Below are 23,573 nucleotides of genomic sequence, written 5' to 3' on the forward strand. Positions count from 1 at the left end.
GCCCTCCAGAGAATACAAGCACTCACAGGAAGCATCATCTGCCACTTCCTGACACAGAACCCTTCCCCTCTGCACCCTCTGAAAGGCTAAAATTTCACAGTCTCCTTTTACACCTGGTGCTAATTCTTCAAAAAGAAGCCAGAGAATATTCCAGTAACCTTCTCTAGTTGGTCTAATATTCAAATTCTGCTCCTTTCCTGTTCTCGATTATCTGCCCATCAGCAGTGCTGACTTTCATAGAATCCCACACCGGTCTGGGTTGGAATCACTCAGGTTGGAAAAGCCCTCTGAGACCATGGAGTCCAATCATCCCCAGCACTGCCAAGGCCACCACTGCCCCATGTCCCCACGTGCCACATCCACAAGGATTTTAAATCCCCCCCGGGGAAAGAGACTCCACCCCTGCCCTGGGCAGCCTCTCCCCGCACTGGAGCTCCTCCTGGCTCCTGGGAGTAGGAAAAAGGAGGAAGGATATTTCTGTGGTGCTACTGCTGCTTTTGGAAATTTAATAACAATGTTAGAAAACAATTAAAGAATGTTTTCATCAACTTCAAACAGACAACAGATGCTGGGTTTAATAAAAATGAGTTATGAAAGCAAAGGGAGTAACAAGAATTAATTAGAGAATGCTGAGCAAAGTACAGAAATCTGACATTTCCTCACAACTAATTTATAGGTTTGCGTTTCCTCAGGAGAGGTGGATACTCTTTCTTTACTTAGTTTTAATAATCACAGAATCCCAGACTGGTTTGGGTGGGAAGGGACCTTAAAGCCCATCCAGTGCCACCCCTGCCATGGGCAGGGACACCTTCCACCAGCCCAGGTTGCTCCAAGCCCTGTCCAGCCTGGCCTGGAACATTCCAGAAGACAAGATCACACTGGTGTCAGCACCACAGAAGGCACAGATCACTGGCTCTGTATTTCAGCAGTGTAATATCAGACAAAGTCACTGCTCCAGCTCCCAGGGGCATCTCTTCCTGAAGTTCTTTAGCAACACAAGTGTCAGAATTATCTCCTCCAGCACAGTGATCCCCAGGCACTAACAGGAAGAAGGATCAGTAACAGGGATCACTGCAATCACAGGCTCTGCCCAAATTCTGCATAACGAACAGTTAAGGACTGAGTTCCCCAAAACATGAGGGTCCTAGAGACCCGACCATTTTCCCTGCTCCCCCAGGGCGCTGTGGCACTGGTGGGACCGAGGGACCCTCAGCGGGAATGCTCCTCCTTCCCGGGTGGAACTGCACCCCCAGTGCCCTGCCAGGCCCTCCCAGCCTAACTGGTGCTACTGGGGCAGCAAGGGGTGCCGGGGACCGGCCCTCTCCCGGTCAGGACAGCGCCCACGGCTCTGGAATGCAGCCATCCAGAGGGAGCCACACGGCCGGAGTAGCCATAGCAACCCACAGTGCCATCTGCCTTCCTTCTCCCTGCATTAGCGCTCTCCTCTCGGCTCCTGATTTTCCATCAGCCTGTGCAATTCCCAGGCCCAGGGAGCTCCAGCCAGCTGGGATGTCAACACTCTCGGAAAATAATTTTATTAACAGGTTTTATTCTCCTTGTCTCGGAAGTGCTGCAGTTAAATCAGATTTTATCTGAACAGGAAAGATGGAAAGGAAGGAGATGCCACCAGTGCTTAGTCTCGCTGGATAGAAAGCTGGTGCAGCCATAAAACTGTGGTTAGAATATAAAAACTGTACAACTGACACTAAGTTTCACCATGAATGGATGGATGAACCTCACCCTCACAAAAGAAGGGGTAGAATTGGCCTCCTACAGAATCGTAATGACTTGGTTATTTTTTATTTATTATTCTTGTTCAAATATGAGGAAGAGGAAGAGTGAAGGAAGGAATGCATTTGAAATTTATAACATCATCTACTCCCGGTCATGCTGCACTAGAGCTCTGCCAGGAGAGCACTACATTAGGAAATTTGGAATTCCAGAATTCCTGAGGCTGGAAAAGCCCTCCCAGCCCATGGATCCCCCCTGTGCCCCATGCCCACCTTGTCCCCCAGCCCAGAGCACTGAGTGCCACAGCCAGGCCTTCCTGGGACACCTCCAGGGCTGGGCACTCCAAACCTCCCTGGGCAGCCCCTGCCAAGGCCTCACCACCCTTTCCAGGCAGAAATTCCTCCTCCTGTCCCACCTGAGCCTCCCCTGGCCCAGCTGGAGGCCGTTCCCTCTCCTCCTGTCCCTTGTTCCCTGGCAGCAGAGCCCGACCCCCCCCCAGCTCCCCCCTCCTGTCAGGGGGTTGCAGAGCCAGAAGGTCCCCCCTGAGCCTCCTTTGCTCCAGGCTGAGCCCCCCCAGCTCCCTCAGCCCCTCCCCACCATCTCCTGAGTGGGGTCATGAATTAGGTCAAACCTTCCAAGTCTTTGTGGCTTTAGAGGAATAGAAGTCTGACACTTCCTTAAACTGTAGCATGAGGAGAAAGGTGAATTTCTCCCACTCCAGATTCACCCCACTGGTGTCCCTGACAGGATGGTGGCTGCTACCTGTGGAATTTTAACCCGCTCAGACACTTCCTTACTGACAGAACCAACAGCAAACCAACTCTATGGCCCTGGAACCCCACAACCCCAAGTGCAAAGGCATTGACATCACCTCCACATCGCTGCCTCATGCAAAGGAACTTGCCCAAGAGCACATTAATGCAGAAGCCCTGTTTGCAGGGTCTCCTTGCAGGAATGGGAGCCTGTGCTCCCTCCCTTCCCCTGGAATTAGTATGCCGTGGTGAGGATCAAGGCCATTTGCACGAATATAAAATATTCAATTAAGAAGGCTCTGGAATATTTAATCATGACATTGAAATGCTAAGGAGTGCATTAACATTTATTATTCCCTATAAAGGATGGATCTCCAGTGCTCTGCCAGCCACTGTTCCATAACAGCCCTTTGGAGCTCTGTGTGGGTTTTTGGTCTCCTTCCTAAACCAATGCTAAAAGGCAGCATTAATGCAGATTAGGTTAAACCTCATAACCACTGCAGAAACACTCCAAGAGAGAATGGAATTACCAGCTCGTGGCTTAAACAACTGAGGCAAACTGGGTTTATTCCTATTTCCAATTAGCAGAGCTGAGGTGGCAGGGAATTACACAGGGAGTCTTTCCAGCAGCGGCTTAGGCCACAGTGAAGAGAAAAGACAGGAAAAACACAGGACTCTGCCCAAAGCTCTGCCCTGGTTTGCCCTTTTTTGGGTCAGGGGCTTGTTCAAACACACGAGTTTTGATACATTTGTGACTTCTGAGGTGATTTCTCTTCCATGAATGGAGAGGCTGCAATACAACCCTGCCAGGAGCAGCAACACTCAGACTCTGCAACTCAGCCCTAATTATGAGCCACGAGAATTTTTAAACTCCTTTGTTCTCTTGCATAACTTCTTGCCAAATCCTGGGACAGGTTATGACACTGGGAAGCCACTCCATGTCCCAGGGAAATGACTCTGTGTTGTGGTTTATCCTCATCCTGAATCCAAACCACAGCCCCGCACCAGCTCCTGGGAGGAAAATTAACTGTATCCCAGCCAAACCCAGGACACTCCATACCCCCAGTGTGCTGTTTCCTAACAACAGGAATAAGAAATCTGTCTCCCAAATAAAAATCAGATGTGTTGCCTTGCAATCAGTGGAGGTTACTCAAAGGGATCACTTATGAAATACACTCAAAATGTAAGAAAAGTGACAGAGACAAGTAAAAATAAATCCTTCCCAAGAAGGTAAAGGACAACAAGGATGTTGTAAAAGAATAATAATGGGGAAATTATTTTAATAGCTCGGATCTGTTATTGGGAAGGAATACAGTAACTTTTAGTATTAGAGAATGCATAAAATATCCATCCTTTGTGCTTGTGAAGATGCTGAGTAGGATCTTCATTTTTGATGGTAGCAAGATATTTCCCAGTCAACAATGACTGTTTAAATAAGATTATGAACCAACCCCAAACTCAGCTAATCACAGATAACTTTCAGGAAACTTTAAAGCCATTTTCGTGAGCTGCAGAACATTTAATGTGCCAAACCAGACAGGCAACATGAGGCAGGCTGGGAGGGCTGGGGTTTGGGTGGCAAATTAATTACCAGGACATTGCAAAACTGATTGGATTTAATAAAAACTAGACCTCAACGCCCTACAGAAACATCCTGTGCCAGAATTGTAATTAATAACCAAGCTGGAAACTCTCATTCAAGCATCTGAGGGCGTGCAGGGAAAGGTGCTCACCGTGAGGATGTGAAATTCCTCCTGCCCCTGTGCAAGCAAAGCTTCAGAGCCCAAATTCCAAGACAAACTGGTGCAGAAGCAGCAGTGCCAGGGCTCAGTGCTTCCAGCTGGGACAGGTGTGACTGCCCTCCAGGGACACACCAGGGACACAATCGGTGGGGGAAAGGGCAGGGCCAGCACGAGATCAGGGGGAGGAATTAGCCAGGAACACACTGACACTGAAACAAGAAGGCAGCAGCCAAGCACTAGAGGAAATAGTAAGGAATGCAATCCAACAGCAACAGTATGGCAACGGGAAAGATAAGAAAGTAGTTTAAAAATGAGCTTATGGCAGCAGTGGGATAGGACTGAAAGCAGGTATTCAGGAATCCTCGATGTTCCTAAGGGATACTGCTCTTCATACCAGCTGAGGAAGGGAGCAAAGCCATTCCAGGTAGGAGGGAAGGCAGTTTGAGCACTGAGGTGACACTCACTGGAACAACTCCCTAAGAGCTGTGGCTGGTTTCTTAATCAGATCAAAAATCATTCATAGAGTTATGGAATATCCTGAACTGGAAAAGACCCCAAGGACCATCCAGTTCAACCCCTGGCCCTGCCCAGGACACCCCAACAACCCCCCCCCGTCCCTCAGAGCGTTGTCCAAACCCTCCTGGAGCTCTGGCAGCCTTGGGGCCGTGCCCACTGCCCTGGGGAGCCTGGGCAGTGCCAACCACCCTCTGGGGGAAGAGCCTTTCCCTGAGATCCAACCTGACCCTCCCTGGCACAGCTCCAGCCCTTCCCTGGGTCCTGTCCCTGGGAAAGGCACTTCTGTGGCCCAGATGGCACCAAAATTCCGACAGTGTGGCCAGAACGCTTCTCTCCGGTCTGGGGACCCGTGAGAGTGGGAGCAGCAGCGCTGCACCGTGTGTGTGCAGGAGGCTCAGCTTTCCAAAGGCAGGGAATGCTGGGCTCAGCTGGGCTCCACGCGGCTCGTTTTCCCGCAGCCTCGCCCGTGCTGGGAGAGCCGCAGCTGGGGCACAGCGAGGGGCTGGAGCCGTGAGCGCCGTGGATAACGATGCTGTCACACGAGCGCTTCAGGAGGAGCCTGTGCTGGCCAGCGCCCGCTCCCGAGGCCGGGAAGCGGGAAGGGAGCTCCTGCCATCTCGCGGAGACCAGCGCTCTGCTCCACATCACACAGCCCGCACGGCACACGGGGCTCCTCCTACCCCGGCACCCCCGGAACGCTCGTGAGCCAGCCCTTCCCACCGGGATGCAGCGGGAAACGCCCTCAGTGAGGAGCCCCCGGCAGTGCAGGTACCACAGGCGGCAGCAGGACAAGTGGGCGACCCGGCCACGGGGCTGAGAGTCCCGGGATGGGTTGGGTGGGAAGGGACTCAAAGCCCACCCAGTGCCACCCCCTGCCATGGGCAGGGACACCTTCCACTGGCCCAGGTTGCTCCAACCTGGCCTTGGACACTTCCAGGGATCCAGGGGCAGCTACAGCTTCTCTGGGCAACCTGGGCCAGGAAGTGTCCAAAAAACGTGTGGATGTGGCACTCGAGGACACGGCTCAGGGGTGAACGTATCCTGGGTGCTGGCTGGGCTCGATGACCTCAGGGGTTAACACAGGCCATGGCATCCCAGCTGCCAGTCCATTATTCCATAGAATATCTCTCCAGCCATGAATAAAGTTCAAATAAAGGGCAAACCTTGCACAGCAAAACAAATTAGTTGCACGAAGGCATTTGCATTCCCAGCAAAATGACTAAATAAGCAGGGGCAGGATGAATGCAAATGGATTCACTGCTGATACACTGAGAGCAAAACTCATGCCCCAAACAATAAATCCCACATCCCCACTGCTGAAAGCACAGCCTCAGAGCCTCCTCACGTGTCTGCTCAGAGACCTGGAGCAAATATTAAGAAATGGTATAAAAATTATTGTACCCGCTCACAAATCCAATGTTTTTCCAAACAAACAATATCCAACCTCTCAAAGGTAACAAGGACTGTCCTCCCAGCTACGGGAGATCCCAAAGGCACGTTGGAAGTCACAGATAAAACCTCATTTAGGTATCAGCTCTTTCTGTTTGGAGAAAGTCACCCAGCTTGTTTGGCAAATAATGACCTCTGCATTATGACCTCTGTGAGCAAAACCATCCCTCAGTCATATCAGAAAGAGTGAGACCAGAGCCCAAACTGGCATCAGCAATTTGGAGCAGGGAAAGGTTTAAACAGGTTTAACAAAGACTGTTCTGCATTTTAAAGCCAGTAATAAATGAGCCTGTACAGACCTGTATAAATATATGAAATGTGGTTTTCTTCCACCAACCCCAAACAAAAGAAGCATTAGGGGTGTTTTTTTTTCCAGCCATACAATTAATGGATTTAAGATCTCAAAAATCTGAAAGAAGGGCAAACTCCAGACATTTATTCTTATGCCCCTATACTTATTATATGTATATATAATTTATAGGATTGCTTCATTGGCAGGACCTGTCAAAAGGGCCTCCCCAAAAAAAGAAAAAAAACCTTAAATATTTCCATGAAAAAACATGGAAAAGCACAGACCCCTCAGCCAAACAGCATGCAAGTGCTGTTTTGGTGGGGTTTTTTCAGTTTTCCCACACACTTGTAGTGACCTGACTGAGGTTACTGCTGCCCAAAGAACTTACACCAGCCAAGTCAGGAAACTCCAGCAGCATGGACTGTGGAGTGCATCTCCACTGGGAACTGAAGAGGGAGGAAGTGTGACAGAGGGCCTTGGAAAACCCTTTGTAATGCAACCATGATCTGTCCCATTATGAATCCCGTTTTTCCAGGGAGATTTCGATTGGCATCAGCAGTTTCCCCAAACAGAACCATCAGGATGCCCAATTTCAGGTCCTTTCTGGCAATTCCTGAGATTAACATGGATACATCCCTAATAAAATACAGTGGGTTTCCTTTTAAACCCGCAGCACAACGAGCTGAGAAGGCTGACAAGTCACTTGGAGGTGTGACCTGGAACCCAATTTGCACTTTACTGATTATCTAATTGTCTCCAGGTGTAGCTGCTCTCCCCAGAACCAGCTCTGCTGGGCACACACAGCTGCTGCCCCAGCCACACACTCAACAATCACATTAACTCTTGTTTCCTCAACAGCTTTCTCTGCTTAGTCTGGATTAGCCTTTTTTCTCCATATAATTAACCTGATCTCTTCCTTTATGGAACAACAAAACAGCAAAAAAGCTTAAAAATTATATAAGAAATGTTCTTTCTGGAAAAAAAAAAGAGTTTTTCTGACAGAGAATAAGTTTAGATGCGATACTGGGAAGGAATTCCTGGCTGTGAGGGTGGGGAGGCCCTGGCCCAGGTTGCCCAGAGAAGCTGTGGCTGCCCCTGGATCCCTGGAAGTGTCCCAGGCCAGGTTGGAGCAACCTGGACTGGTGGAAGGTGTCCCTGCCCATGGCAGGGGGTGGAATGGGATGAGCTTTAAGGTCCCTTCCAATCCAAACCATTCTGGAATTCTGTACAGGAAGCCCCACTGGCATCAGGTGGTACAAACAGGAGGGGACTTGCTTAGTCATGCTAAAAAAATTTATAGTAAGAATTCTACAACTACTTAAATTACACCCACAAATCTCACACACATGCTCTGTCACCAGAAAAAAAAAGAATTTCCACTTCCTTGACTTTCTGTGGATCCGTTTTTGCTCCTGAAAGGAAGCAGTGTGGTGGCTGCTGCAAAGAACTGGAGCAAAGCAAATTTCCTTTGCTTTTGCTGATTCAGGCAGAAGCTGAGTTGATAAGTACTCAAGAAACTATAGGAGCACTAAGTTATTGCCAGAGATAAGGAGGAAATTATGGGTTGAACGGGGGGATTTGTGCTTTTTAGGGAGGAACGGACCCAGTGAAGCCGTGCCAGCTGTGTGGAGCCAGTGGATCACAAACCACGGGCAGACACCCAACAACTCGTGTAAAATCTAAACGCAGCCCTTCCTCTCCATTCCTGTTTTAACTGTTCCACGTGCTCCTTCCCTTTTCCCGGTGCCTGCAGACACCTCTTCTCTCCTCTTTCCAGCTCGTGCCCCCCTCCCCTGACACACACCTACCTGTGATCCATAACACTGACACCCGTGTCCCTGTGCTCTGCTCCGGGCAGGAATTCCGGGAAAGGATCCCTGTCTGCTCTAGAAAACCAGGCTGCTAATTAGCACGTGCATTTCCTGCAAGAAGCCCAAAGGTTTGAATTATTCTAAAAAGTTGCAACAGCACCCCGGAGTATCCAAATTAACTATTTTTTTTTTTTTAAGCAGCTATTTGTTACCAACAGGCACACACCAAAGTAATTTCTCCCCCGGAGGTGAATCTCTAACCCACTTATGGGACTAATTTGAGCGCCAGACCCACCTGATCCCACAGCCGATCCCACTGTGCCTGCCCGTCAGTGCTGGGCTGCTGGGTGCACCTGTGATTCCAATTCATTACGTGTTACTCATGTAGTACTGGGTAGTTTTTAGTGTATTATTCGAGTAGCTTGCCTTGTTTCCCACTTGGAACTACGAGACCTTACTACTGAATCTTCCAGCCAGGACGGGCTTCCAGCGCTCTGATTAACCCCCCTCTTTAACACGCGGTTACAGTGGGCTCAGCCGGGCAGCTGCTCACACATGGCTGTCAGTTATTTATTTACCTGCGGGCGGCACACGCTGCCCGCGGGCTCTGTCTGTGTGAGGGGCGTCAGCAGCCGCTGCTCCGCCCGCCTGCCCGCCCTCCTTCCTCCCGACGCGGCTGCTGCTCCAGCCCGCGGGGAAGGCTCCTCCGGGCACCGCCTGCGCCTCAGCCGCTGCCGGAGGGACCCGACCGGGCCGCCCCCCTGGAGATCGGGCCGCCCCTCGGAGCCGCCTCTCCGGGCCGGGACCGCCCCTGGGAGCCGGGACCGCCCCTCGGAGCCGCCCTTCAGAGCAGGGACCGCCCCTCGGAGCCGCCCCTCAGCTCTAACGGCCGCGGAGCCCGCCTTCAGCGCGGGTCGAACTACCGCGCCGGAACGGGGGGGAGTCCCGGCATGGACCCTTCCTGCCCCGGCTGTTCCAATGGCGCCCCTCCAGGGGGTCCTTTCCAAACACCCCTCTGACTCTGCGCGATGGTCGCGGCTCCATGACGCGCGCGCGCGCGCGGCCGCGCTCGAATCTGAGCGCGGGGCCGCTTTGGGGGGGCGGGACTGATCCGGGACCGCCGTGAGGGACCCACCGTGAGGGGACGGGACTGACCTGGGATCCGCCTGAGGGGACGGGGCTGACCCGGGATCCGCCTGAGGGGACGGGACTGACCCGGGATCCGCCTGAGGGGACGGGACTGACCCGGGATCGCCGCGAAGGACCCACCGTGAGGGGACGGGACTGGCCCACGATCGCCGTGAAGGGACCCGGAGGACCCGGGCCATGATCGCCGCCTCCGGCCGCCTCCGCGCCCGCGGCGAGCCCCCGGTGCGCTCGGTGCCTTTGAGCAGCGTCCCCGCGGGCACGCTGACGCCGCTGAAGGAGCTCCTGCAGGCCCAGGGCGCTGTCCCGGCCGGGCAGGGCCCGCCGCCCGCGGGGCCGTGGCGGGGGGCGCGGGATGTCCCGCACGGCCGGGCCGGGCCCGCGGCAGAGCGGCCGCCGAAGCGCCGCGCCCCGGAGCCGCCCGGGCAGGAGACGCCGGCCAAGATCTTCCAGCGGATGAAGGAGCGGGCGGAGCGGCAGCGGGGCCGCGGGGGCGGCACCGACGGGATCCTGACCCGCGGCACCGGGCAGGGCCGCGCCGGCCCCGACGGGATCTTCCCGACCCCCGGCACGGGGCAGGGTCGGGGCACCATCGACGTAATCCTGACCCCCGGCACCGGGCAGAGCCAGGGCACCAACACCAACAGGATCCTGACCCGCGGCACCGGGCAGGGCCAGGGCACCGACGGGATCCTGACCCCCGGCACTGAGCAGGGCCGCACCAGGCACAGCCGTGCCACCGAAGAGATCCTCCTGACCCCCAGCACTGGGCAGAACCAGGGCACCGACAGGATCCTGACCCGCGGCGCCGGGCAGAGCCAGGGCACCAACACCAACAGGATCCTGACCCGTGGCACTGGGCAGAGCTGTGCCACCGACGGGATCCTGACCCGCGGCGCCGGGCAGAGCCAGGGCACCGACAGGATCCTGACACGCAGCACCGGACACAGCCGTGCCACCGACGGGATCCTGACCTCCAGCACCGGGCAGGGCCGGGGCACCATCGACGTAATCCTGACCCCCGGCACCGGGCAGAGCCAGGGCACCAACGGGACCCTGACCCGCGGCACCGGGCAGAGCCAGGGCACCAACGGGACCCTGACCCGCGGCACCGGGCAGAGCCAGGGCACCGACAGGATCCTGACCCGCGGCACCGGGCAGAGCCAGGGCACCAACAGGATCCTGACCCGCGGCACCGGGCAGAGCCAGGGCACCGACAGGATCCTGACCCGCAGCACCGGGCAGAGCCAGGGCACCGACAGGATCCTGACCCGCAGCACCGGGCAGAGCCGTGCCACCGACGTGATCCTGACCCCCGGCACCGGGCAGGGCCGGGGCACCGCCCGGCCAGGACATGGTGAGTGCCACGGGCTCTCAGTGACTCCCAGAGAATGGTTTGTTTTCCTTCAAAACACTTGGAATAGAAGGTACAGAGCTGTAATTCTGAGTTCAGTTCACTTGTGCTGCAGTGACATCCCCGGTTGTCACATTTTCATAAGTCTTTCTTTTAATTATTTGCTTACATCAATCCATAGCCTGAATGACAGGAATTATTAATAGTTCCTTTTCCAGAAGAGTTTTGGTTATTCTGGAACACACTGGGGTCAGCTGTTTACAGGGAAGAACTCTAAATGCTTTGCCAATTGGTCTGAATCCTTCCTCCTTGGAAGGACCATGGAGAGGACAAACCCTGCGAAGCTCCATGAACCAGGGACCAGCAGAACAGAGCCTGGTCACACCTGGGAAACAATGGTTGTTCCACGGGAGAGCTGTCCCAGGTGTGAACACTGTCCCTGTGTGTCCTGCTCACGGCTCATCCAGGCTCTGCAAAAGGTGCCAGTGCACCTTGGTGGGTGTAGAAGACATTGGCAACCAGCACTTGTTGTCCCCCTGATGGCTGGGGTTAAACAGAAAGGCTGGAATGGTGGGATTTTTGGTGCTGAAAGGTGTCTGTGGCACAGCTGATTTCCCTGCTCCTGACAGAGAGGATTCCCTCCTGTCCTGTTCTGTCTCCCTTCGCCTCAGTCTGGCTCTAACTGCTCCCTGCCTTGTGTCTGTGAGTGAGACTGACCCACTGCAACACCTTCAAAGCTACTTGGTAACTAAAAATCAAACCAAACAGTTGCTTTAACTGCTCCTACAGCTGGTACATAAGGGAGGGAGGTTCATGGAAAACTTGTTTGGCTGTGAAATCCCACTGGGGTGTTTCCCTGATGGCTTTGCCAGTGCACCTTTAGTTTTTTCATTACAGACACAGTGAGATCCAGGGCACCCTCAGGGAGTTTGCAGGTGACATGGAGCTGAGTGTGACCCTTTTTATAACGAGGGTGGGGAGGCCCTGGAATAGAATTCCCAGAGAAGCTGTGGCTGCCCCTGGATCCCTGGAAGAGTCCAAGGCCAGGTTGGAGCAACCTGGGCTGGTGGAAGGTGTCCCTGCCCATGGCAGGGGTGGCACTGGGTGGGCTTTGAGGTCCCTTCCCACCCAAACAGTTCTGGAATTTTGTGGGGTATTTTAATAAGCATCTCAACAAACCACATCCCCCCGGGAATGTTTCTGTTCCCCAGACCAAGGAGGTTTTCCCTGTGGTTGCTCTGCAGGGTCAGTGTTCCCACGGGTCCCTCAGGCCCCACCTGCCACAGAGCCCCCTGTGCTGGAGACCCCCCAGAAGTTCTTCCTGCGCATAAAGGAGAAACTGCAGCAGCAGCAGCAGCACAAAGGTACGTGGGGCTGCCCTGGGAAACACTTCACAGCCTTCCTTGGCTCACACAACCAAGGCACTGGTGAGGCTGGAAAAGCCCTCTGACCCCATCGAGTCCAACCATCCCAAGGCCACCCCTGCCCCATGTCCCCAAGGGCTCCACCACAAGCCCGTTCCAATGCTTGAATATCACTAACTTCTTTGTTGCACCTTTTGTTTTTTTTCCTAATGTGCAGATCCAACACCTTCAAACCCCATCCAGCAGAACATCCCTCCTTCCACAGCCACGGAGAAGCCTTTAGTCAGAGCTGCCTGTGCTGAGCAGCCCAGGACTGAGCCTCCTGAGGAAGTGGACACCAACAAGGAGGATGATGTGGACATTTTCCTTGTGGAACCCATAGATGCCGAGGGTGAAATGTCTCAGAGTGCAGGCACTAGTTTTCTGAATGTAAATTCCACCCCTTCGAAAAACGAGGATCAGGTAACGGAAAAGTGGGGAAATGGAGGAGCAAAACATACAGAGCTTCATCAAGACAGAAGAGAGTTGCAGCCCAGTGAAAAACAGGCTGCTCTGGGAGTGGAAAAGACCGTGGAGAGTAATTCCCCAAAGCCCTCCCAGTGCTTCTGCAGCATTATGCTGTCTAGTCCCACAGTCCACATTCCAAAGAAGCAGAAGCTGACAGAAAAGCCTGAGGACCCTTTGGACAAACCTCATACCGACCAACCTGCTGGCAAAGCAGACAAAGAGGTGGGAGAAGTTAATCCTTTAGGGGAAAGAGAGATTCCTCTGGGCTGTGTGTAGCTCATGGTTGTGGTTTTTCTTGTCAAAAGCAAGGAGCACTCAGAAGAGAGCAAACTACTATTTCTTTAGATTTTACTGGTAAATTTTCCCATCAAAAAGATTTCTTTTTTACCTTACTCCAAGATGAGTTACTCCAAATGGTCAGGTTTTGGGGGTTTTTTTTGGTGTAAAAGAGGCCCTTTTGGTTTAGTGTGCACAAGCCACAGTGTGGGCTGAAAGGGTCCCAGTGTTGGTTCCAGCTCTTGGCTGCCCAGTCAAACCCAAGGAGGAGAGACCTTTCCCAGCTCTAGGCTAGGGATGAATCCATGAATGTGCCCAGCTGATGAGGAGGTGAAAGGCTTGGCTTTCCTACAGAACATCTGGACTCCTTTTGAATCAAGTGGGACCAGAATCTTTTCCTAGGAGAGCAGTCTGCAGCCTGGCAGTATTCCCACCTTTCTGTATGGAAGGCAGTGTGTCTGGAAGCATCCCTGTGATTCCCTGGAAGCCTGGCACGAGCACACCTGCCCGAGGCTTGAGTTTCCCTTGTTCTCTGGAGGAATCTGGGATTGCAGTCCCTGCAAATTAAGCAAGTGACTTGTTTTGTTCTCCCACGTGGCCAAGTGTGTTTGATGTGTCTCCTGTATTAAAAAAACAATTCAGCTTCGTGGTGAGCTTTGACTGAGATAAGCATGAGATGGCCTTTAATAGTCAAGATTTGTAGCCAAGGAGAAGGGATGTTGTTACTGGATCTGAGCACTGAGGAGGTGCTGGCTGATAAATACAACTTTAAATGCTTTATTTTCTTTTTTTTTTCTGTAACAGAAAAGCATCTGCCTGAGCAGCTGGAGGATTAAAGTGATGGATGGCAACACGGCGATTTCTCTGGAGGGCAAACGGCAGTAAGACCCCGTTTTGTGGTTGAAGTGTAGTGTAAAACAGGCACAGCCTGGGGCACCCACCACCCAGGGCTGGTGCAGAGCAATTCCTCTGTGTGGGCAAGAGGTGGCCAGACAAGGCCAGAGCCGTTCCTGTTCCAGGCTAGGGAAGGAAAGCAGCACAGAGCACGTCCTGCCAGCACCTGCATCCCTCAGCAAACGTGCATCACTGCCACTCCCCTTGGAACAGCAGAGCTCCAGGTCGAACCCCCTTCTTCTCTGCAAAGGAAAGGTTGTGTTCCCCTTGCTCAGGCTCTGTCTCTCCCCAGGGACATGAAGGGCCTGCTGTGGCACAGCAATGCCATCACCGAGCGCGTGGCCCACAACCAGCTGAGGACGTCCTCGGGCAGCCTCTACCTCCTGCAGGGCAAGATCGACTCTGCCACCATGAGGAGAGAGGGTGAGGGCTGGGGCACAGCAGCACTGCCACTGCTCAGGGCTGCCCTGGGGAGGGGAGGGATGGGGCACAGCAGCACTGCCACTGCTCAGAGCTGCCCTGGGGAGGGGAGGGATGGACCTGCACGGCTGCACTGGGCTGGGATCCTGTTCTCTGGCATGTTCTGCAGTAAGGAGCTGCATGTTAGTGCTTCCAGGCAGCCCTGGGGGTACAGAGATCAGCTGTAGCACAGATGAATGAATTCTTAGAATCACAGGATCTCCTGAGCTGGAAGGGACCCCCAAGGACCATCCAGTCCAACCCCTGACCCTGCCCAGGACACCCCAACAATCCCCCCCTGTGCCCCAGAGGATCATCCAAACCCTCCTGGAGCTCTGGCAGCCTTGGGGCTGTGCCCACTGCCCTGGGGAGCCTGGGCAGTGCCAACCACCTCTGGGGGAAGAACCTTTCCCTGAGATCCAACCTGACCCTGCCCTTGGCATTATTTCCCTTAACACAGGTGTGCCCTGGGTGTGTGATCCCAGGTTTTCACCGAACACACCTGCACTCTGCTCTTTCAGGCCCAAAGATGTGTCTGTGTCTTCAGTGTTTCCTTCTTAATTCCTGGGATACCTGCTTGATAAACACCTGACCTGGCTGCTCTCTGACTTGAAGTTTTTGTTGGTTCCTCTGCTAAATACTTGTATTTGCTTTCATTTTACCTTTCTGAGAGGAAGTAACAGCAGTAGGTTTGTGAGCAGAGTGGCTCAAGTGCTGCAGAGGCTTCCTAAAGCCTGGGAGTGAATGGACTGTGCTGGGATGGAACTGGCTGGGTCAGTTCCTCTGATCTTTGGACTGAATATTTTCTCTACCCTCAGTGATTAAAAGTCTTGCTGAGCTGTTGCTGATGTCCCCTCTGTCCCCCCAGGGTTTCCCTACCGCTTCATCAAACGATTCACGTTTGGCTTTTCCAGGAGGTGGAAGGAGTATGTCCAGGAGTTCCTCGAGGAAAGGAGGAGGTAATTTCTGCTTCATTGCAATGTTCTTTAAAGTATTCATTGAGGTTTTGGTTTTAAGAATATTATACCAGAGAAGTGTGAAAGGCTGCAGATGTGTGCGTGAAGCCACTGCCGTGCTGTGCCAAGGGGCTTCTGCCCCCAGGAAGGCTTCACTTTTACATCATTTGTTAAGGAACAGCTCTTTTAGATGCTTATTCTTTCTTTTCTTAAACTCCAAACCATTAGGAAAGAGCGAAAACAAAACAGTGGTGTGGATGAAGATGAAGAGAGTGACACTGTGGTGGAAGGTGATGTGCTGGAAACTGCAGAAGGCTCAAAGAAGAAACCTGGAATGAAGAACACCACCTATGAAATATTGCCAAGGAATGATGAAAACACTTGTGAGTGTTTGATAATCATTTCCTTTGGAAAAGACAACTGGGGGTGGATGGAATGGGTTGTGGAAAAGCTCCTTATGTTGGTGTTGTTTCCAAGGAATTGCTGTAAAGCCACAACCTGTGGAGCCCCCTGGTTTTGCTCGGCCTTAGAGAGCAGTCCCAGCCTTGTGGATGGTGACAGCTTTGGCCTTTAACTCACACCTTTCTCTGGGTTCTCTGTCCAGTGGGCTTTGGCCAAGCTCCACTGTGCTGTTTCTTGATGCTGCAATCAGATTTCCTTGCTAGCACTATAAAAACTCCTTTATTTTTCTCTCTCCTCACTCCCATTTATTTGTCTCTCATCATCCACGTTTATTTTTCGCTCCCTTTTCTCTCAACGAGGAGCTGTTCAGTGTGACAACTTCTCTTTATCATTCTCCCCCCCTCCATGACTTTGCCAGTATTTATAACCTTGTAAACAGAGTGAAAGTCCTCACAGAGGGTGGTGTAACCTGTGAAGGTGATCACTTCAGTGCTGTTTTTCCAATCAGAACACTTTCAAAAGAACCACTTGGGCCGAGTTTTACACTGTCCGTGTAGTCTGGTTTGAACAGCACATTGCCTGTGAAGTGTGCAAGGCTCAATTTTCCATGCAATGTCTGGGACAAGCCCCTTGTTTCCTGCTTTTCCCCTGCAGACACCACCCCAAGGCACAGCTCCCAGGGGAACGACTCGAGCAGGGTTTACACTCGCAGCGGGAGACAGGTCAGACCCCCCATGAACTTCTGGTGTGGGCAACGAGCCTTTGTGGATCAGAACCTGAATGTCACCCTGGAAGAGGGTGGAGTGGATTATCTCAGCCTGGTAAGGTTCCTTTGCATGTTGGTGCTTAAGTGTGTCTTAAATAGAATGAATAAAGTTGGCAAGGTGTGTAATGGAACCGGTGCAGCTCTCAGAGGTACCTGGAAGGGAAGGAAGCCTTGGGAGCAGGATAAAAACATTGTAGAACAAACTAACAGAATTGCCTTAGCTCTGTGCTATCAGGGAATTGTTGTCTGTCAAATGGGGACAATGGGGAACTGGTTCTGGAAAAAGACTGGGGTTTTTGGAAAGATAATGTATCAGACAGGCAGCTGGTGAGGTCCCACCTCAAATCCTGAGGTCCTTCACTGCAGGATAGTCCTGGAGGGGCTGGAGCGTGTCCAGGGAAGGGAGTGGAGCTGGGAAGGGGCTGGAGCAGCAGGAGCAGCTGAGGGAGCTGGGGGGGCTCAGCCTGGAGCAAAGGAGATTAAATTAGGTTTAGATTAAATTGTTTTATTTTGAAGATGCTTAGTAGTGAAAAATCCCACAAAAAGACCAGTTTCATCTCTAAGAAGAACAAACCAAAGGAAGTCATGAAGACAACAGAGGAAATGCCAAAAAGCCAAAATAAAGGTAAAAACTTTTTTTTCCCTATTTTCAAGTGATTGAGGGAATCAGTGGGATTGTGAGTTGGGTGCTGGAGCAGTGGGGTGGGGTCTGTTAATGCAAAGGATTTATTTAAGTCTTTTAATGATCAGCTGCTTTTTCCATGCAGAGTCATCAGAGCAGCACTGATGTGTAGTTTTACAGCTCCAAATATAAACTGTGCTTGTCAAAGTGTTCTCTAATTGCATAATTGGGACACACATTTCTTTCCACACACTGAAATGAAGGGATTAGGGTTTCTTTGAGTTCACAAATCCAGTGACTTGGGGGCCTGGCTTTGCTTTTTAATGAGGATGAAATAAAAGACATGACATGCCTGTGTAGGCGTGGAAAAAAAAAAGTCTATTAACGGAGTTTTTGATAAAAATTTGTTGTTAATAAAATGTGGGCAACAGTAGAAGCCTGCAAAGAGTGTGAAATGTCAAGCAGAAGTTTCTCTCCTAAAGCAGCTGCAATGTTTCCTGCAGAAAGGCTCTTTGGAGCAGGAGCAGAGCTTTTGGGAGGTGTGTGCCCAGGCAGTGTTCGGTAGTCACGGACAGCCCTTCCCGGAGCTCTGAGTTTGTAGTGCCTGGCAGGTAAAGCTCTGGCAGGGGTTGCAGGTGCCCTGTGCTGAGAGCACGGCCACCACTCACCCTGCACCCTGCCATTGTCTCTTCCAGGGAAAAGCAGGGAGAAGGGAGCCAGCTCCAAGTGGGAATCTGAGCCTGCTGGAAGCAGGGAGAGAGGAGCCAGCTCCAAAGGGGAACCCAAGCCTGCTGGAAGCAGGGAGAAGGGAGCCAGCTCCAAAGGGGAACCCAAGCCTGCTGGAAGCAGGGAGAAGGGAGCCAGCTCCAAAGGGGAACCCAAGCCTGCTGGAAGCAGGGAGAAGGGAGCCAGCTCCAAAGGGGAACCCAAGCCTGCTGGAAGCAGGGAGGCCCGGCGCTTCCTGTTGGAGGAGGAGGAGAGTGACCCTGCAACCAGGGGCACAAAAACCAAATCCCAGCCTCCTGCCAGGGTGCCTTCCTCAAACAGCAAAGTGCCAAACAGACACAGCACCAGAATCCTGGGAATGGCAAAGGAGAAGCGAGGAGCAGACGCTGCAGAGCTGCCCATGTACGAGCAGACTTCCAAATACTCCCTGAGGTCAGCCAGGAAGCCTTTCCCAGACAAGCACTTCACCGAGGAATCCTCAGGCAAGGATGGGGGAGAGGGATCCAGCGATGATGATACCCCGCTGCTGATCAGAAGGAAAAATAAATCTGTGTTAAAACCGGGGCCTCCAACCTGCAGATCTCGCTCTGACTCTGACAGATCCCAGGATGGTGCAAACAGGGCGTGGGGAGAGCCAAGGGCAGGAAAAGCCTCCCGGAATGTGCCAGTGAGGCTCAGTGGGACCAGTGACGAGTCTGAGCTCACCACCGAAGGAAACACTCCTGCCAGTGGGCCCAGAGACTCCCTCCTGCCTGGGGAGGCCGTGAGGACACGGAGCAGAACCAACCCCCCCAGGCACTGGCTGGATTTCGACAGCGAGCCCGAAACCAGCAAGGAGGAACTTCCCACAAAAGACAGGAATGCAAAAGTACCTGGTAAAAAACCAGGGGCTGGAGTTCCCAGCACTGCCAAGTCTGCAGCAGCCAGATCGAGAGAGCCTGAGAGGGCAAAGCAGCAGAAACCTCTGGAGCTTTTTCCCAGGGCAGCTGATGGTTGGTCTGAGAAGGAATTACAGAAGCTTTACAGGCAAGGGGTCACTCTGTGTTCAGAGGGAGCAGTTCCCATCAGGCACTGGCAGGGTTAGGGTGGTCTGCTTTGGGGTTTTCCAGATTCCCTCTCTTGCATGTGATTTTCAAGGGTTCCTTTATGTTTTAGTTCCTCCTTCTTCCCAAGTTCACCATCAGTGAAACAAAGAAGCTGGGTATTCTCTACAATAGCTGGAGGTGTGTGAGCCTGCAGCAGCCCCTGTCACAGTGTGAAGGGAGAGGAGCACTGCTTAGGCAGGATTTTGTGGAATCTACTCCTCTGCTGGTTTTCAAAACCACATATTTGATCTCGTTAAAAATAAAAACTCATTCCTATGAGTAACATTGAAAACCATGAGTAGGTAAATGACATGGTGGAAGTATTTGTGTATAACGATGTGGACCATGGTCACAGACTGGAGTGACATGTTTAACGTGCCAGGTTTATGTCAGCAGGTTTGGTAAAGGGGAGAGGAACTTAAGGAATGTGCATGTTCCAAGTGTCTGGAGGAGACACCAGAGGAAAAAATTCTTTCCAGAGAGGGTGCTCAGCCATTGGAATGGGCTGCCCAGGGAAGGGGTGGATTCTCCATCCCTGGAGGTGTTTAAGGACAGACTGGATGTGGCATCAGTGCCATGGGCTGGGAACCACAGCGGGGTTGGATCAAGGGTTGGACTGGATGATCTCGGAGGTCCCTTCCAACCCAGCTGATTCTGTGATCCCAGACTGGTTTGGGATGGAAGGACCTTAAAGCCCATCCCATCCCACCCCCTGCCACGGGCAGGGACACCTTCCATTCTCCCAGGCTGCTCCAAGCCCCGTCCAGCCTGGCCTTGGACACTTCCAGGGATCCAGGGGCAGCCACAGCTTCTCTGGGCAACACCGGAGAAGAGGCAGAGCCCAGATCCCCTCAGTCCCTGGCGCAGGGCCCTTCCCGGGCGGGGCTGTGGGGCTGTGCTGGCAGTGCTCGCCCTCCTGAGGCCCCGCTGTGTCTCTGCAGGGCCATCGCGGCGCTGCCCAAGCACCGCAGCGGCTTCTGGCAGGAGGTGGCCATGGCCGTGGGGACACGCTCTGCCGAGGAGTGTCACAGCAAGTACCTGCAGGAGCAAGAGGCCAAGGGCTCCAAACCACAGGCCAGGAAGGCCAAGGCAGGAAAACCCGAGCAGAAAGGTACTGGCATCTTCATTCTGGGGGTCTGGGAGCTGTTAAATGGTTTTGAGACACGGAGGGGCTGGAGTGTGTGCAGGGAAGGGAAGGGAGCTGGGAAGGGGCTGGAGCAGCAGGAGCAGCTGAGGGAGCTGGGGGGGCTCAGCCTGGAGCAAAGGAGGCTCAGGGGGGACCTTCTGGCTCTGCAACCCCCTGACAGGAGGGGGGAGCTGGGGGGGGGGTCGGGCTCTGCTGCCAGGGAACAAGGGACAGGAGGAGAGGGAACGGCCTCAGGCTGTCTCTGGACAGTGACTGTTGTCCTGCAGATAAGAAGGAGCTGGTGATAAGTGCCAGGGTGGGAACCCTCAAACGGAAGCAGCAGATGAGGGAGTTCCTGGAGCACCTGCCCAAGGACAACCACGACGACGTGTTCACCACGACACCCTTCCAGAACAGGAGAGTCAAGGTACAGCCAAGCAAACAGCTCCAGGGGGTGTCTGTGGGGGTGTTTGTGGGGGTGCCTGTGTTTGTGCTTTCCCAGTGGGTGTGGGACCAGGCTGGTCTAGTTCCAGCAACAATGCCCTGTGGATCTGGGGGGAGGAGGCTCCTTCCCTTGCTGTGCTGCTGCCATCCTTTGCTGTGGTGAAGCACCTGGCACACATCCAGCCATGGCTCCTGGGAAGTCAGAGCTCCCAGTCAAATTCACCATGTGCTGTGACCAGCAGCATGGCACAGAGAAATCCCCAGGACTAGGGATTCCTGGGACTGGGATGAGCAATTGGCTGTGAGGGCATTGATGCTTCCATGTCCAAGACACCCTGGTTTTGCAGAGGGATTCTCCAGACATGACTCTTTTAACAGAATATAATTTCAGCCAGTGGTTCCAAAGGGTTCCTCAAATTCATTCTGCTTGTGCTGGGCAAAAGAGCCTGACTCCTCCTGTGGTGTCCAGTGGCACCTCCAGAGAGAAATCCCGTGTATGGGAGTCAGGAGTGGATTCCCCTTCCCTGAACCAGCACAGCCCCTCCTTGAGCCCAGGCAGGCTCTTCCCATCTGGAATTTCCTGTGCTAAGTTCTAGAGCCAAATCCTTTGCTATGTGAACAATCTCCTCTTGTCTGTTCGGAACTTCCATCTGCTGACTTTGTCCTCCTCTCCTCGTGGACCCTGTCCTGGATCCTGTCCTGTCCCTGCTCCCAGTTTCAGGTGTGCTTTGGATCTTCTGTGCTGCTCCTCCCTGAGCCTTTCCAGTGCCTCTCTCTCTGTTCCAAATGCGAGGACCACAAGTTCCCTGAGTAACCCTCCTTCTGAGCAGCCATGGTCAGCTTTGAGCTGGGAATTCTAATCAGAGCTCACTCTCTGAGTGTGTGGTGGCATCCAAACTGTCGCCCAGGGGCTGGGCAGCAGCGGGAGCAGCGTGTGGAGCGAGGCAGGGCCAGGGATTGGCCGTGTCCGTGTCCCTGCCCAGGGACAGGGTGGAGTCACAGCCACCGCGGTGAGGAAGGGCTGGAGTGACTGTGGAGAGGGGAGAGCCTGGGCTGTCTCTGGGGACAGGGACACCCCTGGCTCCGGTCCCTGATGACTCTGGGGTGGCTTTGCAGCTGCCGCCGCTCCGGAACGACGACCCCGAGGACTTTTCCCTGGGGGAGCTCTCGCTCAGCCCCAGCTCAGCCGTGTTCCCGCTGGCCAAAACCCCCCAGTGCGAGCACATCAGCCCGGGAATGCTGGCCCCCGTCAACAGGTAGGAGCTGGGAAACCCCCCAGTGCAGCACAGCAGCCTGGGAATGTGGCCCCCAGCAGCAGGTAGGAGCTCGTCTGCCAACCTGGGCCTTTGGCTCTTCCCCAAGGTCCCTTTGAGGGAGACAGCTCCTGGAAGTGGGACACAGCTGTGTCCCTCCTGCCGGCCCTGCTCCGGTCCCTGTGGCCGTGGGCGCTGGTGGAGCTGCCCAGCTCAGTGTGGGCTCTGGGGATAGCACTGGGATGGGCTTTGGGCCTCAGCACAGCAGAGTCCGGCCCTGTTACCCAGGGCTTCAGGCTCTGATAAACTCACTGGAATCATCTGGAAACCTGGAGTCAGGGGGGTTTGGCTGAGGGACAGGAACTCCATATGGGAAGAGGATGAAGTCCCGTCTGACCCTTTCATTAGGATTTCCAGCACTGATCTCACCCGACTCTATGTCTGTAGCTGACCCAGAGCAGTTTTCCTGGCTGTGCCCATTCCCTGAGCTGGAGCTGGATGTGATGCCGTGGCTGCATCCAGCAGGTTCCCCGGGGGCTGTGGCAGCCCCACCGACGCGCTCCTTGTGCCCCGCAGGAAGGAGCTGGACAGACACGTGTTCCGGATGCAGAAGCACACGCAGGGCAGCAGGGGCACCTGGGACAAGGTCCAGAAGAAGTCGGTAATGCTGCTTCCCTCCAGTGCCACCTCAGCCAGGGACCTGCAGGAGACACATCCCTGGGATGGAGAGCAGGAACCTTCCCCAGCTTCCTCCCAAACCCCGGGGTTTGGTCTCTACTGCTGTGGGGAAAAGTCCCTTTTGTTAGAAAGGAGCTGCTTATTGTCAGGATTAAAGCCACAGCTTTGGGTCGGGATTTGTAACTGCTTTGGAATTCTGTGGTCTTTAGGTTCCCGTAACATTGTTCTGAACAGTGGGAAAAGAGTAGCCATGGAATATCCAGAGCTGGAAGGGACCCTCAGGGATCACGGAGCCCGACTCCTAATCACGGCCTTAGCAATGGTCACCTTGTATCCTACCCCCTGAATTTAGGTATCGATTCCTCCACTAGCCCAGGTTTTGCAGTTCCAGGCTTTTCCATGAAAAGCCACAATCCCAGGAGCAGAAATGTGGCTTGTGCCCCTAGTTCAGAGGGAGCAGTTGTGGCAGCTGAGCAGTTCAACTTTTGGGAAGATGTAGCACAGGGCTGGTGTGGCTCCATCCCAGCAGGACCCCGAGCTGAGCCCGTGTCCTTCCCTCCCTCCCCCAGGCCGGAGCCGTGCTGGGGACACCTTCCCGCAGGGCCAAGGTCAGCCTGGAGACCAGTGAGTATTCCTGCTTCCTCCTCCTGCATTCCCAGCTCCTTCCACATCCCCACCTTGCTGGCTGCCCTCGATCTCAGCTGTCTGGGCGTCCTCCCCCTGCCTTCCCCTTGGACACACCGATGATCCCTGTTTTCCATTGCAGACGTGGCAAAGGACTCTCTGGTGGGGAAGCTCTTCAGGGCTCAGACACCAAACTCCTCAGAGGAGGAAGAGGAAGACCAGGATTCCTATTTCTCCATGTGATGAATTTTGTGGATCTGTTGGCTCAGCACTTGGGTGCCTCATTCCGAGTCTGTGGTTCAGCCACCCCTCCTGGAGGGAAGGGCTGGAATTGCAAGATCCATTTGGAAAATCTTCCCCGATCTGTTTTTTATGTATTTTAACCCCATTCCCATCTTGCTGGCACTGTTTGGCTTTTCCATGTGTACATAGTGGCCCTTCCTTGCCCAGCTCCTCCTCTCCTGTTTCTCCTCCTGTTGCCTTTTTCTCCTGGGAAGGAGAAATGTACAGGGGTGCCAGTGACTGGCAAGATCATTTTAAGATAAAATATCTCTTGGGATATGAATGTACAATAAATTCAGGTAAAATCTGGAAGTAA

At 53.6% G+C, this 23,573-nt stretch overlaps 1 protein-coding gene and 1 long non-coding RNA gene across 4 annotated transcripts in view; one reads left to right on the plus strand and one right to left on the minus strand.

The window, feature by feature from the left end:
* Window positions 1-9,090, minus strand: part of LOC116788766 — a 68,231-nt gene extending 59,141 nt beyond the window's left edge. Inside the window, exons 1-2 of one of the 3 annotated variants that reach the window (XR_004357759.1) lie at window positions 8,872-9,090; window positions 8,291-8,404 (exon numbers count right to left, since the gene is read on the minus strand). This is a non-coding gene — a long non-coding RNA (uncharacterized LOC116788766). Of the gene's footprint in view, window positions 1-8,290; window positions 8,405-8,509; window positions 8,530-8,588; window positions 8,784-8,871 lie in introns of those variants that run through there. The other 2 variants (XR_004357760.1, XR_004357761.1) reach the window with 2 other exon arrangements.
* A 529-nt stretch (window positions 9,091-9,619) lies between these two features.
* Window positions 9,620-23,573, plus strand: MIS18BP1 (MIS18 binding protein 1). Its single transcript, XM_032691302.1, has 17 exons — window positions 9,620-10,221; window positions 10,396-10,796; window positions 12,038-12,157; window positions 12,375-12,619; window positions 13,745-13,821; window positions 14,127-14,257; window positions 15,162-15,252; window positions 15,478-15,632; window positions 16,306-16,472; window positions 16,934-17,046; window positions 17,787-18,791; window positions 19,792-19,961; window positions 20,264-20,403; window positions 21,537-21,676; window positions 22,250-22,334; window positions 22,921-22,975; window positions 23,118-23,573. The coding sequence occupies exons 1-17, from the start codon at window positions 9,620-9,622 to the stop codon at window positions 23,216-23,218; spliced, it is 3,798 nt and encodes a 1,265-aa protein (XP_032547193.1). The 3' UTR covers window positions 23,219-23,573.

This window comes from Chiroxiphia lanceolata, chromosome 6 (assembly GCF_009829145.1).
Source record: "Chiroxiphia lanceolata isolate bChiLan1 chromosome 6, bChiLan1.pri, whole genome shotgun sequence".
In the NCBI taxonomy this organism is placed as follows: Eukaryota; Metazoa; Chordata; class Aves; order Passeriformes; family Pipridae; genus Chiroxiphia; species Chiroxiphia lanceolata.